Source organism: Coturnix japonica, chromosome 3 (genome assembly GCF_001577835.2).
Source record: "Coturnix japonica isolate 7356 chromosome 3, Coturnix japonica 2.1, whole genome shotgun sequence".
NCBI lineage: Eukaryota > Metazoa > Chordata > Aves > Galliformes > Phasianidae > Coturnix > Coturnix japonica.
Genome location: NC_029518.1, coordinates 83,905,361 through 83,922,946, shown reverse-complemented (window position 1 = coordinate 83,922,946; position 17,586 = coordinate 83,905,361). Strand labels below are relative to the sequence as shown.

The window sequence follows — 17,586 nt, the reverse complement described above, 5'->3', positions numbered from 1 at the left end:
AGGCGACCACGGGTTTTGCCTGTTTTAAGAAAACACAGCTGAGTCGAAAAAATAAATATATTAATAATAATAAGATAAATCAATTTTTATTGTTTTTTAAAGTTAAACCCTGAAAAACTACGCGGTGGTGATCACTGCGGGTAGGCAGGCGGTGGATGGCCGTCTCAGCCCCGCCCGCCTCACCTGGCGCAGGTGTGTGCCGCTCCGAGGGGCCGCCCCGGTGCTGGGCAGAGCGGGGCGAAGCCGGGGCCGGCAGCAGTGAGTATCCGTGGGGTCGGTGCCCATAGAGAGCCCATGGGATGGGTGCGGGGTCGGGAGGTGCCGGGTGGCCCTCAGGGTTGTGGCCGTCGATTGGGTGTCGAGGAGTTGGTGGTGTTTTTTGTTACGATTAAAGTGGTGAAGGATTGGAGCTGGCTGTCCAGAGGTGTCATTGTAGGTCTTCTATGTCTGAACTGCTCCCAAAGGTTTGACCTATTAGAGAAGGTACTGGGGAATCAGAATCACGACCTTCCATTATATAAAGGAGGGCTGTAAGAAAGAGGGGGTGAGGCTCTTTAGCAGGCTCTGTTGGGATAGGGCAAGGGGAAATGGTTTCAAACTAAAAGAGAGCAGATTTAGACTGGATGTAAGGAAAAAGAGTTTTACTGTAAGTGGTGAAACACTGGAGCAGGTTGCACAGAGAGGTGGTGGATGCCTTGTCTCTGGACACATCCACAATCAGGATGGACAGGGCTGTGAACAGCCTCACCTGGCTGTCGGTGTCCCCATTCACTGCGGGGGAGTTGGACTAGATTACTTTTATTGGGTCCCTTCTGATGTGAACTATGATTCTGTGCTTATAGGGAACAGAGATATATACAGAAAGGGGAAACAAGGGATAGGATGATCATAGGATGGCCTGGGTTGAAAAGGACCACAATGGTCATCTAGTTTCAACCCTCCTGCTATGTGCAGGGTCACTAGCCACTAGACCAGGCTGCCCAGAGCCAAATCTGGATGCTGTCCAGTTTGACTGTCAGTAGTGCCTTCTGCAGGAAATATCTGGAATGTATATTTTGTTAAGGTACCCAAATATATATATATATTTTTCTCCTGGATTGCTACTGTAACATATGGGGCAGTTGTGCAGTGCACATCCTGGGGGAAGGTGAGGGGCAGCTGTAGGCTACCAGGTGTTTGTTCCCTCTGTTCTTCTGTCCCTGGTGAGAAGTTAAACAGGATGGGGCTTGGGATTTTGTTCTTAAAAGCACAACTTTGTTTTAGTTAAAACTTTGTTGTGTAAAAGTTAGTGTGCTTGCTTAGCACCTTAGATTGCCTTGAAGTTTATTCTTAATTATTTAAAATAGGATTTGCAAAACTAAACTGCTATTCAGTTTAGGCCTTTCCTTTCTAGCATAGTGTGCAAAGTCTTGTGTTTAACATGAAGAGAAAAATGGCAGAGCTGAATTCCTAGCTCTGCTTTAGCTTTGGTTATGCTACTTACCTTGCTTGGTGGGCAGTGCCCAATCCCTCTGGTACTGACTGTTGACACATCAAACGTATTACAATAAGTGTGTTTGAAAGACTTGCAAACAGGGTTTCTGCTAGGCAGTTTCCTAAGGCTTGGATGGCACGGTGGATAAGCGTGGTGACGTTCCGCACAAAAGCCTGTGATTCTTGTTGCATTAATTCTTGGAAGATTTCACTTTTTAGTCTCAGACAGCCCCCAAAGTAACTCTACCTTTGGCACTTTTTGTGTCAGATATATATATATATATATATGTTGTGTCAATATAGCATTCCACTGTCTATATTCTTGAAAATGCAGATTTTTTACTGTCTTTGTATAAACTATCATTTCTTCATCACCTAAAAGGTGAATCTATTCATGTCTTGGGCTGCTTTAGCTTCATTTGAGGACAGTAGAATTGTTTTGTATATGTATGACTGGCCTTTAAGTTGGTGTTTAACACTTGGAACATAATTCTTTTTCTGGCCTTTTTCAGTGCCTGATCCTTCTGGATATTCTAAACTGAAAAGCTTGTTTTTGACTTGGTGTTGTAGTGCTCATGCAATGTCTCCAACTTTAGTGGCTAAAATTGATGATTTATTGATGCTAACTTTGCATGAGTACAACGTGTTCAGTGATGCTAAGAAGGGTGGGTTTTCTACTGTTGACGGATAATTTATTAGCCTCACATCAATCCTAAACTATAGTATTGAGGAATACTACAATGTACACAAGTGTTTTATAGAAGATGATAATTTATACAAACTTATTACTATCCACATACTGTGCATTTTCTTTCTATTCCAATGGTATATCTGTCTGGATGGCATTGCCTCATATTTCACATCTAAGCATTTACTCTGCTAAAACCACGTTATGAAACATAAACTCCCCTAGCAGCTTAGCTTTCTTCTGCTCCTGAGATGAGGAATAGACACCTTGACAGACCTGATGAGCAGTTGTCATGCTAATACATTTTGTTGCTTTTGCTTTCATTTTCCCTCTTGTATTTCTTGTCTGTTTGCCTTGAACGATTATTTGAAACATTAAATCTGTTTTGTTTTTAAAATGTTGGTCCAAGATCATCATGCATCTCAAATCTACAAACTTGAAGTAGCTTACTGTAACTGGTCACCCCATGCTGCGGGGTGACCTCATTGCAGCCTTTCAGTACCTGAAGGGAACTTATTTCCAGGAGGGGAGTAAACTCTTCGAAAGGGCTGATAATAGCAGGACAAGGGGCAATGGATTTAAGTTGAAAGAGGGTCGATTTAGGTTGGATGTTAGGGGGAAGTTCTTTACTAGGAGAGTGGTTAGGCCCTGGAACAGGCTGCCCAGGGAGGTTGTGGATGCCCCGTCCTTGGAGGTGTTCAAGACCAGGTTGGACGGGGCCCTGGGCAACCTGATCTAGTAAATGTGTATGTTTGGTGGCCCTGCCAGGCAGGGGGGTTGGAACTACATGATCCTTGAGGTCCCTTCCAACCTGGGTCATTCTATGATTCTATGATCTTTGTTCCAATTACGCACTTTTAGGAACACACTGAATGCCATCTAGCAAATTAGAAAGCTTTTGTATTGACTGTGTTTACTGTAAATAGCTTTTTCAAATGCAGCGAGACCTGTATTACTTGTGAGATAATCATACATTGAGTTTATTGGTAGGTGTGTTGATTTCTTCCCCCTGCCCTTTGCAGTTATGCTTTCTCCTGATGCCAAGATTTGTTGCAACTCAGCTGAAGGTAGAGTTTTAGCATCCTTCCCATTTCTAGGGGGGATTTTTGAAGGCTTTAGCTCCAGCTATTCCTTTGCTGTGCCTCCCATGCAGGTGACCAGATGTTTTGTATGCTTCTCAGAAGAGATCATCTGACTCACCTGTGCCTCTGGCAGTTGGTGACTGTATTCACATACCTCAGTTCCTTAAAGGAACCTTAATCTAAGTAAAACATCTTGTATACGCAGAGTAAACACATCTTTCTTTAAAGCGCCTTATTCAGCTATGTCGGTATCTTTGTATTAATCACATAAATCCCAGCATGCAGGAGAAAGTTCATCCCTGTGGAGATAAATTAGGAATACTCCGAAGTGTATTCAGTAAAAAGAAAATTCTGGGGACCAAACTCATCAAATGCTTTTGATAAATGCATGATGCTGCGTGTCTTTTTTTTCCCCCTAAGTTGTTCAACCTCATAGACTTTCTCAAGGAAATAGGTAATTCAAAGTGAGGTTGAGGACTGAGAACCCATAAAATTACCAACTGTTACAGTTCCTGTTTGGATCAGTTAAGTCCTTTTTGCTTTGAGAGCAGTCATAAAAAATATGCACACTGTGAAAGGGAATCTTTCATTTATGTGTTCGCATTTTTCTAGCATTAACAAGGTGGAGATTCCATATGAAAAAAACATTGGTCTCCTGTGCTGTGGGAGTATGTACATAATTGATAGCAAAGTCAGAAAAGACAGACAAGATTGTCTGTGCTAGCAGGGATTTCTAACTGAAAACCTTGTATTTTGGGCTCCCTACATGAAAGTCATCATACTGATGTAACTAACAGGTATAAATATTTCCAGCTATCCCATATGGGGAGGAAAGAAAGATTATTTACATTAAATTAGATAGTGCAAAACCTCTCACAGCTGTGAAGGTGCACATTAGAGTCCAGTTTTAGTGCAGCTCAGCTGCTGCTCTGCAAGGCCACCTAGTTCCTGCTGCTATACGGGTACCCTGCCAGAGTGCAAAGTGCTTGTACCAGGCTTGGTGAGGAACAGCACTGTATGAAACTTGGTAAAATTTCAGGAATCCAAATGGTAAAGTGATACAATTGCATGGGATCAGTAGAAAGGCTTCATTGTGCAGACAACCTGTTTTCTCCTCTTCAACTTTGTTTTCATCACCATACATGATGTGTTTTCTGTTGTATTTTGTCTCCTTTACTGTTCTGTCAGAAGCTTCTGGAAAATCATGCAACATACTCAATTGGTATGGTCTTCACTGTTAATGATTGCTACTTTCTGGGACTGCTTCCTTAGAATCCTTCTGCCATACCAGCAGTGCTTTGCAATAGGATATGTAAGTTCTCTAGCATTCCTCTCTCATGAGCTTTGATGTCTTATGGAAGCAGTGACTGCCTGTCCTTGGCTCACAGAATCACAGAATGACCTGGGTTGGAAGGGACCTCAAGGATCATGTAGTTCCAACCCCCCTGTCTAGCAGGGCCACTAAACATACACATTTACTAGATCAGGTTGCCCAGGGCCCCGTCCAACCTGGTCTTGAACACCTCCAAGGACGGGGCATCCACAACCTCCCTGGGCAGCCTGTTCCAGGACCTCACCACTCTCCTAGTGAACAACTTCCCCCTAACATCCAACCTAAATCTACCCTCTTTCAACTTAAATCCATTGCCCCTTGTCCTGCTATTGTCAGCCCTTTCGAAGAGTTTACTCCCCTCCTGGATATAGGTTCCCTTCAGGTACTGAAAGGCTGCAATGAGGTCACCCCGCAATCTTCTCTTCTCTAGGCTGAGATATATACCTTTATTGTATTAAATCTTTTGCCTACAGGTTCTTTTTCAGCTTCTAGCAACACTTCCTTGGACTTCTCAGATATTTTTTTTGTCATCTATCTAATCTTTGCTGTCAATTGTTGGCTTTCAGTGCTGCAAGTATTAAATAGAGGGAGGTTGGACAGAGATGCACTTTATAGTCTGATGATTAAAACTTGCTGATTGGCTGCTGCTCTAAGTCTACCTCACTTCTTCTTGGGTTAGGCAAAATGCACACAGTGCATGTCTTGCACGTTGCTGAAGGATTTCCACTACCAGATGGATCCCACAAGCCTTGAGCAGGCTGCCACAGTAACATGATGTTTCGTGTTTATGAAACCAAAATTACATCTTTCTAATTGTAATGCTGAGTTGAAAGCTCTTGTTTAGGCTCTTCTCCAGCACTGGAGAAAGTCACTGGTCTTGCTTTTCAGGTTCTTCAATCCCATAAAGCGTTTGTCTTTAACCATTCTTGACTATGTTAACTCTCCTGTTTATGGATGCTTTTAATCATTCTTTGTTCATACTTGCTTTTGGAAGTTGATGCTACTGCTGTAACAGTGTTGTTTGCAAATTAGCTGTGCTTTAATGTTTTGCTGTTTCTGAACTTCTTAGTGAAGCAAAAGGAAAGACTGAATTGCTGCCCTAGACTTGTGCAAGGTGTTGCCATTATTTCTTCCTTGTTGTAACAAAAAATTAAAAACTACTTCTGTAAAAGTACTTCAAAGCTCATGTATACACGCACAATATATACATGAAATATGCATGCTAGTCATTGTCTCCATTTTGTCATCAGTCTTCTCTGAAACTGTATTTTTGATGTTCGGCTTCTTATAATGCCTCCAAGCTTTATTTCATCTTCATATTCAGCAGAATTTTCATTATATCAGAATTAGTTCCAGCTTTTAAGTAAAAAGACTTTATTTATTCTTTATTACACCTTGCTCAGATAATTTCACCAAACGTTCAGCCAACACATTTATTACTGTTAGTCAGAATGTAAATTAGAGGCTGACGCACTTGCCTCATCAGCTTACAAATTAAGCAGTTAATCAATTTTGGTGCGATATTCCCCCATGAGGTTTGTGTTGCTGACTCACATATGCTCAGTATCTTCTCCCCTCAACAACACGCAGCAGTGGAAATGAAGCTTGCTCCCAGCTGAACATTTGCTGGTCACGGCATTCCGAACCCATCAGTCAGTATATCCTCCTGATAGATATTACTGTCTTATTGCTTCTCGTTACCTCTTTCCTGAGCATTGGATGAATACAAAGCAGACAATTATATATGCATACTTAAAAGCTAATAGTTAAGACAGCGGTACAATATTATTCCTTACGTTACTGTGGGATGAACTGAGCATGGAGCTTCTGCTTGGTTCTAAATATTTCATACAGCACTTGTAATAAAGAGCAGATATTTCTATAACTTCTGTCTTCCAACAAAGTATTGCAGTGTATAGGCTTTTAGGAAATAATTGTACTATTCAAATCACAGTGTAAGCTTGAGAAAGAGGGCAACATGATAAGTGAAGAGGAATTTTAACTATTTTTGATGTCACAAAAATCCCAGTTATGGTTCTGACTGTTCACACAGCAATTAAAATCAGTGGAATGATGATTTTATTCCAAACTTTCACTGTAGTCTTTAGTCATTGTATTTCTATTATATTTGGGGGCAAACAAAGTATCCTGTAGTACAAACTGCCACAGACTTTTAGCTAGTGAAGAGCTATCTTTGGATCGTCTATGTGTGATTTTCCCCCTTTTTTGTTGAAATGCTTAATGTTCTTTGGCCTTGGACAAATTGTAATGAAACTAATAGACTGTAAGAGTGAGGCCTCATCTACACTATATATTTACCCTACAAACACAATGTTTTGTAAGTTAATTGTTGTCCGTGCCTTGTATCTTGTATCTGTCAACAAAATTTTGAGCATGGCATAGGCTAAGAGGAAGAGCCAGTTCTTCTTCTTCTCCCAGTGATAAGATACCAGATTTCTTTGGCTGTGGCACTGGCATCCAGCCACACTTCATCAGGCATCATATTATCCACAGTTGAGGTCAGGGTGTGGATTTATTGGTCGTCTTTTTAAGGAAGTCATCATTTCCTTACGACCCAGGAGTCACTCTGACTAACTCTGGGTTTTCAGCACTGAAAGTGTTTAATCAGTTGACTTATTGATTAAAACCTTTCTGTGCTTTGCTTCCTTGCCAAAAGAAAACTCCTTTAAATTTTGCATCTCCTGTTGTCTAAATTGAAGTCTGGATATAAATCAATCTCATTTGTAGCCCTCCTCTGTAAGCACCAGCTCTTCAGCAGGCATATTCAGCCTTTTCCTTTCTTCCCCTCCCTGTTTCTAGTGTGATCTAGGAGTCTCAGCCCACTTCTAACAGTGCATTATTCCAGCTCCATGGGCACACTTCTGGCTGAACATTTTCAAACCCTCCTGATATTTTTATGTCCAGAAAAATAATCCTGTATTACTCCAGACTGTAGCAAGGCAGGGAAAAGCAAAGAACAATGCATGCTTGAATTCTTGTAGATACTCGGAGGATGCAGAAGCAATAGTGATGTATGCAACAAATGTACAGGGGGATAGTGGTGATCATGGGTCATGGTCATGGGTTTTTGAGATTGGGAATAGCTTACTGTTACAGGATGTGACTGGATGAATTGAAGAGACTGTGAGGTAGTAGCAGTATTACTTTTGCTGGCTCATGAAGTTAAGCTTCAGATTGTCTTCAATTAAATAATAACTAATAGTAACTCCTATAGGAACATGATCATCCTCACTTTTTTTTTCTGGTAACCATATCTTTCTGAAGCAATTCTGAATCTGAAACATTGTGTGGAAAACTGGAAGTGATTTTTTTTTTCTTCTTTTTTAAACTTCTGTTTGCAGAATTTTAGATCTGAGAACACTATTTTTTGTCAGTGGAGATGCATGAGGGAGGATTAAAGAGAATTGTTTCTCTTCTAATATGCTTGAAATATGAGTGTGGTTGGTTTGTTTTTTTTTCCCTCTGTGGAAACAGACTGGGGATGTACCTACAAAATCTAAGTCAGAGAGAAACAAGGTGACAGAGGGAATGCTTATAAATATAAAGAACTGTAAAGGGAGCAAAGAAGTGACTTTTATTTCTCTATTATTTCACTACAGTCTAAAAGCTAGATATTGCTTGCTTTTGCTCCATTAGGTTTTTCTTTTCCAGTTGTCAGTACACATGTTAGTTTCATAAAAGCTTGATGACTTTGCTAAGAGTCCTTCAGGGCCAGACACGCGGCTGTCCATTTTACCACTGTTAAAATGAACCATATCTTCCATTTAGTTCTTATTGTTGAATAAGATTAAAATACCATGGAATGTGCATCTTGTGAAGATTAAGTAAAATCACTTAAAAAATACACCACATGTAGAAGTATTCGCCTGATTATGCAAATAGATATGCATTGTATTGCAACATTACTCACAAATTATAACTTATACTATGTGAAAATTGTAATTTTTTATTTCATAGGAGGAATGGTGGTGTAATATGCTTTTCGTGACTGACTCAGTGTTTTCTCCCTACAAAATCAAAAATCCTGTTTTTCTTTTACAACATGCTTGTACTGTTTCCACCTCTGCCCTTGAAATGGTAATGTCAGGTGCAAACAGCAGAAGTAATGGAGACATTTGCTTTAATCTAGTTTGTTGATCTACCAAAAGCAATTATCCTTTTACGTTTTGCTGGGGCTGAGCTGCCCTCTCTTGCTGTGATTAGTGCAGCCTGTTCCAGCCAAGCAAGCCAGGGAAGACACAATTGTGCTCAACTCTTGCAAACTGGCATAGGATTTTAGTGCCATAGCAACCTGAGGGAGCTGCACGTGCCTATCACTTTTCTCTGAAAGGCTCTTAGAGTTTAGACCTTCACTTTGTGTGGAGACAAGTGAGGACTGCACCATTGTCCTAACTTTCTGAATGCAAACAAGGGATTTGAAGTCCAGATTTGCATGTCTTCCATCTGCCCTCTCAGTGCAGGTTAGTCTGTTGCATTCTATGCATCTGATGCCCTGTCTTTCCAGAGAGTGCTATTTTTTGCTCAACATTGTGGTGATTTCTGTCCATAAAACTCTCCTGCATTGTACCTGCTGCATTTTTACAAAACCAGGTGCCACTACAAGGTTTTGCAGTGCAGGTTACTTCAGAATCTTAGCTGTCAAGCTCTTACTTTGAGAGTCTCTTTCCTTGCTTGGACAATGTACTGAAGCATGAGTTACCTGGGCTGCACTGAGTAAAGAGGAGTTACCTTGGGCCACATATAAAACATATATTTAACATGTGTAAGTAACAAACTTATTTTATGTGTAAATATTAAAATATTTCTAAAGAGAGCGCAACAAACCCATAAAACTGGTAGAATATTTGACCTTGGATTTGTGAAACTCATGCATCAGTCTGGTTCAGTGGAAATGGCTGCAATTCTTTGTGAGTTTCAAGGTGCTTGTCTGAGATTTTTCATGAAACTTTGCCCTCCCTGCACTTCATCCTTGAAAACAGTTGTTCACGTGTGTATTTATGTATTACCAAGACCCAATGACATGAATAAGATGTGATTGTGAAGCAAGGGATATTTTTCTCTGGTGAAAGAGGGCTTGTAAAAGTCTATTAAAGAGACATGATCCAGTTTTTGAGTTGAATGTCTGATTGCAGCTCTGTACATTCCATTTGAAAATTTGCAGGGGAACATATGAACTGAAAATGGAACTACAGATATACACAAAAAATGGATGTATTTTTTGGCAGTCTCAAAGTTAGCACAGCGGAAGCACTATTTAAAAACATATTGCAAAACTAAATCAAAACATATTGCAAATAATTATTATCATCATTATAGTACATCTGTAATTCCTGTACTAGTCAGGAAAGACTACCAACTTGCCATTGAGTGCTTCACTTATTAGGAGCAGACTTGTTCTCCAGGCTTCATTGACTGAATCTCAAAACGTATTTAGTCTTTTCACTTCTATAGCTTTGAGTGGGAATGTTGCCCAGAGTGTGGAGGTGAGTGAATGGTGGGGAATACCAACTGAAAAAAACCTAGGTCACTCTTGACTGCAGAATTCTCTACAGAATTTAGTTTTCTTTTTTATGCTTTTCTGAATTGAAGAACAGTGACATTTTGGACATTTTGTTGGACTGTTCTAGTGAGTTCTTTTCAGAGGTGAAACATGAGGATAGATGGATCTTTGGTCTGACACTAAATGCATATATTACTTGAAAACTTTGTTGCTGATAAGCTTGCAAACAGTGGGTGTTGATACCTCCAGACATGAAAACACTTTGACAGAAAGTAGATTGCTAAAGGAAGTCTTCTGGTCTGAAAAGGGCCAAATTTTCCATAGAGTCAAACTGGTTTATTTTTGTGCTGTCCTGAGCTGATAATATTTCTTTCTTTTGTGTTTTACAGTGAATAACCCTATACCTTCCAACTTGAAGTCAGAAGCTAAAAAGGCAGCTAAAATATTACGAGAGTTTACAGAAATAACTTCCAGAAATGGACCTGATAAAATCATACCTCGTGAGTAAAGAAAATGTTATGATTCAACTCAAACCTCCACTTCTCCCCTCTGTTGAAATCCATCTCTTTATTGATGCCCTCTGTTTTCACTGAGCGTTAACTCAGAGAGTAAAGAACTGGACTGTTGTAACTTCTCTGAAAATATTTTGGAAGTGAAGGTGTTCAGTTTGCTGGGTTCTAGGCAGACATTGCTTACTGAGAGAAACCTTTTGCATGTTTATAGCCAGCCACAGGAAGTTGTCTGCACAGGAAGGCCTCTCTTTGGGCTGTCTCACGTTCACCATGTGAATGTCCATTATTAAGGAGAACCTTGAATAGTAGCTGTAGTTTTCCAACATCTGTGTTTATTTACTTGAAGGAAGGAGATCAGAGTACGTTTCTACTTTGATAATGGTTAAATACATTTATGTACTTCTGTCCTCCTTATTTTTGCAATTGTTATTCTCTGTTTTGCCTAGGTATTGCTAGTTGTGGCTTTGAATTTATATCTATTATGTTCCAGAAGGCCTGTAATAAGACTTTAAGAATGATGACATTTTACTTGACAAAAACACTGTCTAATGATGTAAACTGATTAGACTGATGTGTGTCACTGTGATTTAAATTCAGACTTCACTCCTCCAAAACTCAGTGGAGCCATGAATATCAACTATTTACTGCCTTATTGCCTTGCTAAGGGTCCTCACACATAGTGTTCATGGCAATAAGCATGCTAATTCTGTATGAGCTAATCAGCGCACCCAGTTTTGTAGTTGACTGTGGAATGGAGGTGTCGTGATTAGTTCAGTTTTCTTTAAGGTTTTGCTTTAATTATTTGACTTCTGTGTATTCAAAATTGTTAAATGTAGAATTTTATTTTCCCTTAACTTTGAACTGTGACAAGGTTTTGAATAAATAATTTTGCTATTTCAGCCCATGTGATAGCTAAAGCCAAAGGCCTTGCAGTCTTGTCTGTTATCAAAGCTGGATTTTTGGTGACTGCTCGAGGTGGAAGTGGAATTGTATTAGCTCGTCTTCCTAATGGCAGTAAGTGGATATTTTTCTTCTTGTACTTTGTGGGAGAATTAAAAGCTTTAAAATACACACACACACGTATACACACACATGTATGCATGTGAAAATGTCCGACTAGAAAGCTGTTTTTGGAATGTTATACCTGCTTTTGACTGAATGCATTCAGTATCTTTGTAGAAAAGGATGAAATATGAAAACATATAGTTTGAAACTCATTAGGAAAATGAATTATGCTTAGTAATGCACAGCTGTATGCCAAATAATTTGTAACATAGATGTTTGTTTAAATGAGGATTTGTGCGTCTTGGATTCTTTTTACAGGGATAAACTAGTGTCTTATGTGATTGCATTCTAGTTGTTATGAACATGGTTTTAAGTAGTTGTTAGTGATTTTGAACTGTAATAATTAGATGAGCATTTCTTGTAATGTGTGGTAATGCTTCTGTAATTTTTGTTTTGTTTGACAGCCTGGTCTGCTCCTTCTGCAATAGGAATTGCTGGCCTTGGTGGTGGATTTGAAATTGGAATTGAGGTATAATTTTGCATTTGAAGTACTTGTTTGATGACTTTTTTTTTTTTATTTGAAAAAGATGTAAATGTTGGTGAGATAGTGAGATCTGTTTTTCTGAGAAGATGAAAAAAAAAATCAACACTTTTTTAAGGTCCGCATATACAATCCAAATAGAATGTGGGGTTTTAATTCTATGAATTTAGTTGTTTGGAGAGATTTTAATGAAAATAAGTGATTTAATAGCTGTTTCCTTGATTTGTTAGAGCAGACAGATCTTCTCTCGTGGAGAAAATTCAAGTCAGTTAGAATTAACTGAAAGTATACTGTATTTAGCAGCTTATCAAATGCTTTGCTAAGGAGCACAAGGACTCCATCTAGCAATAAACAGTGAAAGTAATTGAAGGTATAGAATGCCAATACACATCATGCATTCCTTACTCAAACCATGATTCTTGACTTCACTCTTCAGTGTTAAAGCACCAAAACTGATGGTACTTACTCTGGAAGCTTCCTACAGAAAATAAATGATTTTCCATCCCGCAGAAACAGTTAAATGAGGAACTTTCAGCACATCCAAGGAGGAGTTCTGTTCATCTGAACTCTGATTATCCACTGCTGCTACTTTTGTCTTATTCATCACAGCTTCTTCACCGTTATTTGTTGATATGTCTTCCTATTTCCTTCCCTGCTTTCCTTCTATTTTCTCTGTTTAGCTTCTCTTCCACTGATTCCTAAATAAAATCAAATTTAACAGTGTGCTGCCAACAAGATCTATTGCCATGGGAATTTTGCTCCCCTTTAGAAGAATCCATGCAAAACTAGTCTGGGTGTAGATATGAGCCCCCACTGTGTGCCACACAAGTAGCCAGCTCCTGTCAACTGGTCAGCTGGTATTCACACAATGAGTAACGGATAAGTATTTTTTTAATATCCAGATAGTTCAGTATGTGATCTTGGGTATTATTACTGTGCACTTTTTAAAAGATGCTGTGAATAAAAAATTAATAATTTTTGCAAGGGTTTTTCTGACTACAAGATCTAAACACATTGCAAAATACTGTTTGATGTACCCCAGGGGGTTTTATTTTGTGTTTTCTCCTTTAGTGAAAATGAAACAGACTCATTAGATGTCTTGATTAATCTGTGGAAGTTTTCCTGTAATCATCTCCATCTGATATATGAGATAATATAGCCATTTACTGCTGATATTTACTAAAATTATTTAAATATACAAGATATTTCCAAGAGGACTTTTTTTTTTTTCCCTGAATATTATGTGCTTCATTAGAAATTGTAGTCACTCCATTTAAAAATAGTTTCCTTATTTCTATTATGTAAAGTTAGAGGAGAAATTTAGAAGATAAATAGCTGAGCTGCTTAGGAGCCCAGATTCCAATTTCAGCAATGTTTTAGCAGTTTGTTCTTAAACCTTGCAGAAATTATTTGCATTTTATTCATACATGGTCGCGTTTGTACTTATGGGTGGTTTTAAACAACAAGAAATCACAGATTTCTCTAGTTGTTACATTAGCATAATGGTTTTCCAGGTGAAAATATTTGGTACTTCAAATTGAAGATCTATTTTAAAATTCTTGAAATTCTTTCCTTAAAGGTCTTCTCACAATAAATTCATTTAGCTTTAGCTGAATTCATGCTCTTTGTGGGTAAAAAGTGATAGCATCCTGATTCATCTTCAGTCTACATCGCTGGATGATTAAGAAACTGTTAATGTCAGACCTTTTGGGGTGGAGGTTATGAGAGGCTAATAACAAAGGCCTCCCTTACACTGTGTGTAATACTCATGGCTAACACTGTTTTGTAAATAATCTGATATTTCCTCTTGTATTCCCTGCTGTCACTGTTTGGAATTTGGGGTAAGTTGAAAAAAGTAAACAGAGCAGTCTACTTTGTTGAAATCTGAAACAGTCTGCTGTACTGGCTTTAACATCAAATTCACCTCTTTTTTTTTCTCATTTTGTTTTAATACATATGTGTTTGACAAGCTTTCAGTTATGATACCATGATCTTTGAAGGAAAAGACTTGAAAGACTTTTTTTTTTTCCTCTTCTAAAAAAATTATAGGATTGTTGTATTGTAACTTACAAAGAGAGTTATAGTTTTATGGTACTGATGACGAAAGTCATTACTGGGTTGTAGTTGAAGTTCTTCTGTCTCTACATTCTGTATCATAATCCAGATGGTGTTTAAAAAACTCTCATATTTTTCTCTTATATTTTGCATTTGTGTCTTTCAAAAATACCTTCTCTCTCCAACTATTTCCCTCAATAGTTTCTTGAAGAAACTGGCTACATCTCATAAATTGAAGTCTTACAGAATCCTGATTTTCTGTCAAGAAAAAACAGTTTTGTCGATTATAGGAAAAGCAGTATCCTTTCTGTTGTTCTCTTGTTTTTTTGTTCTATATTTCGGCAGATAAATAAGTAATTTTTGTTTATTATTTTTTCTTGCTGTTACTCAGTTACGAATTTTCTTAATCTGAGGTCTCTTCAGTTCTGAAAATGCCTTCAAAGTTATTTGCAAAAGCTTTATAAAATTAAAAGTCGTTAATAAGGGAATTTTGAATCAAAATCATGTTTCTAGTATAACCGTGTTTATTGCATTGAGTAAAAAATTGTGTAACAGGATTTTTCGCTTCCAAATATCTTGTAGAAAAAGAATTAATTTCATTCAGAAAACAATTTCAAAAGGATTATTTGCAAGAACGCAAGTAATTATCTGAGATGATGACAGATTCTAGATTGAATTAAAACCTTGATACATTTGGAGGTAGCTTTTCATATGGGGTAATAAATATTTTCACTGCTACTATCTACTTTCCCACTGAACAGATTTTGCTCCCATGCAGTTCAGACTTTCTTCTTAAAAAGCATGGTACTTTTGTTTGATGTTTTTATAGGTTTCAGACTTAGTAATAATATTGAATCATGAGAGAGCAGTAGAAGCTTTTGCCAAAGGAGGGAATCTTACACTGGGAGGAAATCTTACTGTGGCAATTGGACCTCTGGGGAGGTGAGAGTAAAATCTTTTCATAATATGGATGGGTTCTAAATAGGGAAGATATTCTTTTCTTAAGCTATAAAAACATTTGCTTGGGTTTCTCTAATATCTCAAAAAACAGTCTTTGCAAACCTCAGTGTTGACAGGTCCTTATTGTTTCTATAGTGTTATATAGTGGTACACTGTTTTAGTTATTTATTGCTTTTTAATGGTTGGGTTTTGTTGGTTTTTTGGTTTTTTTTGTTGGTTTTTTTTTTTGGTTTGGTTGTTTTTTTTTTGGTTTTTTTTTTTTTTTTTTTGCCTTCCATGATAAAGGCATTTATTGGTGGGAGGAAGGTTTACTCTTACTTTATAAGACATTGCTTGACTAGGCTCAATAAGGAGCAGATGTACTATAGCAAACTATTATTTTCACTTATCTATGGGCCTGTGCTTTGTTACCAGAGATCTGCCTGGCAGTAAGTAAAAAAAAATACACCAAGTAATTACTTTTAAAGCTTAAGTGATTAAGCTAGCCTACTATGAAGGATGAGTTGATATAATCACAGATTAACTGAAGTGGGAAGAGACCAACTGAGGTCTCCGGTCCACACTACTGCTCAAAGCAAGGTTTGTTATGACTGCAGATCAGGTTGCTCATGCCTTTATTCCAAATGGATCATGAAAACCTCTGCTTAGCCTCTCTGGGCCATATGTTCCACTACTCAGTGAAAAGTTATGTTATACATCCAGTCAAAGCATTTCTTGCTTCAGCTGACAACCATTACATCTTGTCCCTCCACCGTGCACCACTTGAAGAGCCTGGCATCATATTCATAATTGCCTTAATTGGAAGGGTGCTGATAGGTCCCCTTTTAAGATTTTTCATTCACTGTCTCACCAAGCCCAGTTGCCTCAGCTTCTTCTCTTGGAATATGTCCCTCCTTATACCTTTGTTTTTACGATGAAAGTTGCTGATGTTTTGTCATTTTGTCTAACAAAATAAAAGGATGATGCTTGCTCCTCTGATGACCAAGGGAGGCCTGTGAATGTCATCTGTGTTGCAGGGTGTTTGGTATGCTCTCCTGCATACAAAGTGATGAACCTAGACTGTATAGAGTAAAGTTACATCACGAAACCTCATGAAATTAAACAAGGACAAGGGTTGAGTCCTGCACCTTGGGTAGGTGAGTCCTCAGCAATTGTATAGACGGGGCCTGCCAGACTGAGTAGCCAACCTACTGGAAAGGCGCTGGCATCCTGATGGACAGTAGGTTTAGTCAATAGTGCGTCATGACAACAAAGATGTCTAACAACGTGGGAGATGCATCAACTGAATTGTAATCAGAAGATGAGGAAAGTGATTATTTCCCTTTCAGTTGGTTGTTCATAGCTTGTGCCTAGAATATCATGTCTAATTTTGGCCCTGCAGCACAAAAAAGATCTGTGTAACCTTGAGTGCTTCCAATGAAGAGATACTAAGATGGTAAGAGACGTGGAGCATGTGAACTGTGAGGCTAAGGAAGCTTGACATATTCAGCCTGGAGGAAAGAAGCCTTTGGGACACCTAGCTGCAGCCTTCCAATGCTTCTGATGATGCTTTGTGCATCATAAAATCAAGGAAGATAGATTTCCTGGTTACGACAAATGCAATCACGACTTTTTAAACATAATCTGTGTACAATGATTAAAGTACTGACTAAAGAAGAAAACAGTGAGGTGATTCTGTCTCTGAATGCATAAATGGCCACAAGAAAAAGGGAAGGAATTAAAAAGTTCCTTCTGCAAGTTGTAGATGAGGCAAAAACTAGTTAGATTATTGTGATATAAAGGATTTCTTTAGAGCTAAGAAAAAAAATTAAGCAGTATCAAATCTGTCTATGGAAAATTTGGAATTTGCTATTGGAAGAATATTTCAGAAAAGCAACTAGCAGGAGTTTTGTATCTATATTATTGTTCTGGCTTGGAAATTTTGAATCATCTTCTGAAACCATTGTGTTTGGTTTAGTTAGTTTTTTCAGACTTCTGAATGCAAGAGGAGGTCTAATATAGAGTATTCATATGAGATGACATTATTCTGTGCTTCAGAGGAAACCTTATTACCAAAATTAATTACTTTGTCCAGGCTTCTGTCTGAAATGAAAACTGAAGGTGAATTTTAAGTTTGACTTAGTTAAGCATATTCAGTAGAGCATTTATGAACAAAAAAAAAAAAAAAAAAAAAAAAAAAAAAAAGATACTTAAAGACCTTTACTGTTCATAGAATCATAGAATGGCCTGGGTTGAAAAGGATCACATCTAGTTTCAACCCCCTGCTATGTGCAGGGTCATCAACCACCAGACCAAGCTACCCAGAGCCACATCCAGCCCTGCCTTGAATGCCTTCAAGGATGGGGCATTCACAACCTCCTTGGGCAACCTGTTCCAGTGTTTCACCACCCTCTGGGTGAAAAACATCCTCCTAATA

General features: G+C 38.3%; 1 protein-coding gene across 1 annotated transcript in view; it reads left to right on the top strand.

Annotated features, from left to right (window-relative positions):
- The first annotated feature begins 100 nt into the window (after positions 1-100).
- The window catches only part of SH3YL1 (SH3 and SYLF domain containing 1), a 38,570-nt gene continuing 21,084 nt past the window's right edge, over positions 101-17,586 (top strand). Inside the window, exons 1-5 of the mRNA XM_015859304.2 lie at positions 101-258; positions 10,487-10,597; positions 11,510-11,623; positions 12,079-12,143; positions 15,040-15,152. Coding sequence (XP_015714790.1) covers positions 156-258; positions 10,487-10,597; positions 11,510-11,623; positions 12,079-12,143; positions 15,040-15,152 — 506 coding nt within the window. The 5' untranslated portion in view covers positions 101-155. The remainder of the gene's footprint in view (positions 259-10,486; positions 10,598-11,509; positions 11,624-12,078; positions 12,144-15,039; positions 15,153-17,586) is intronic.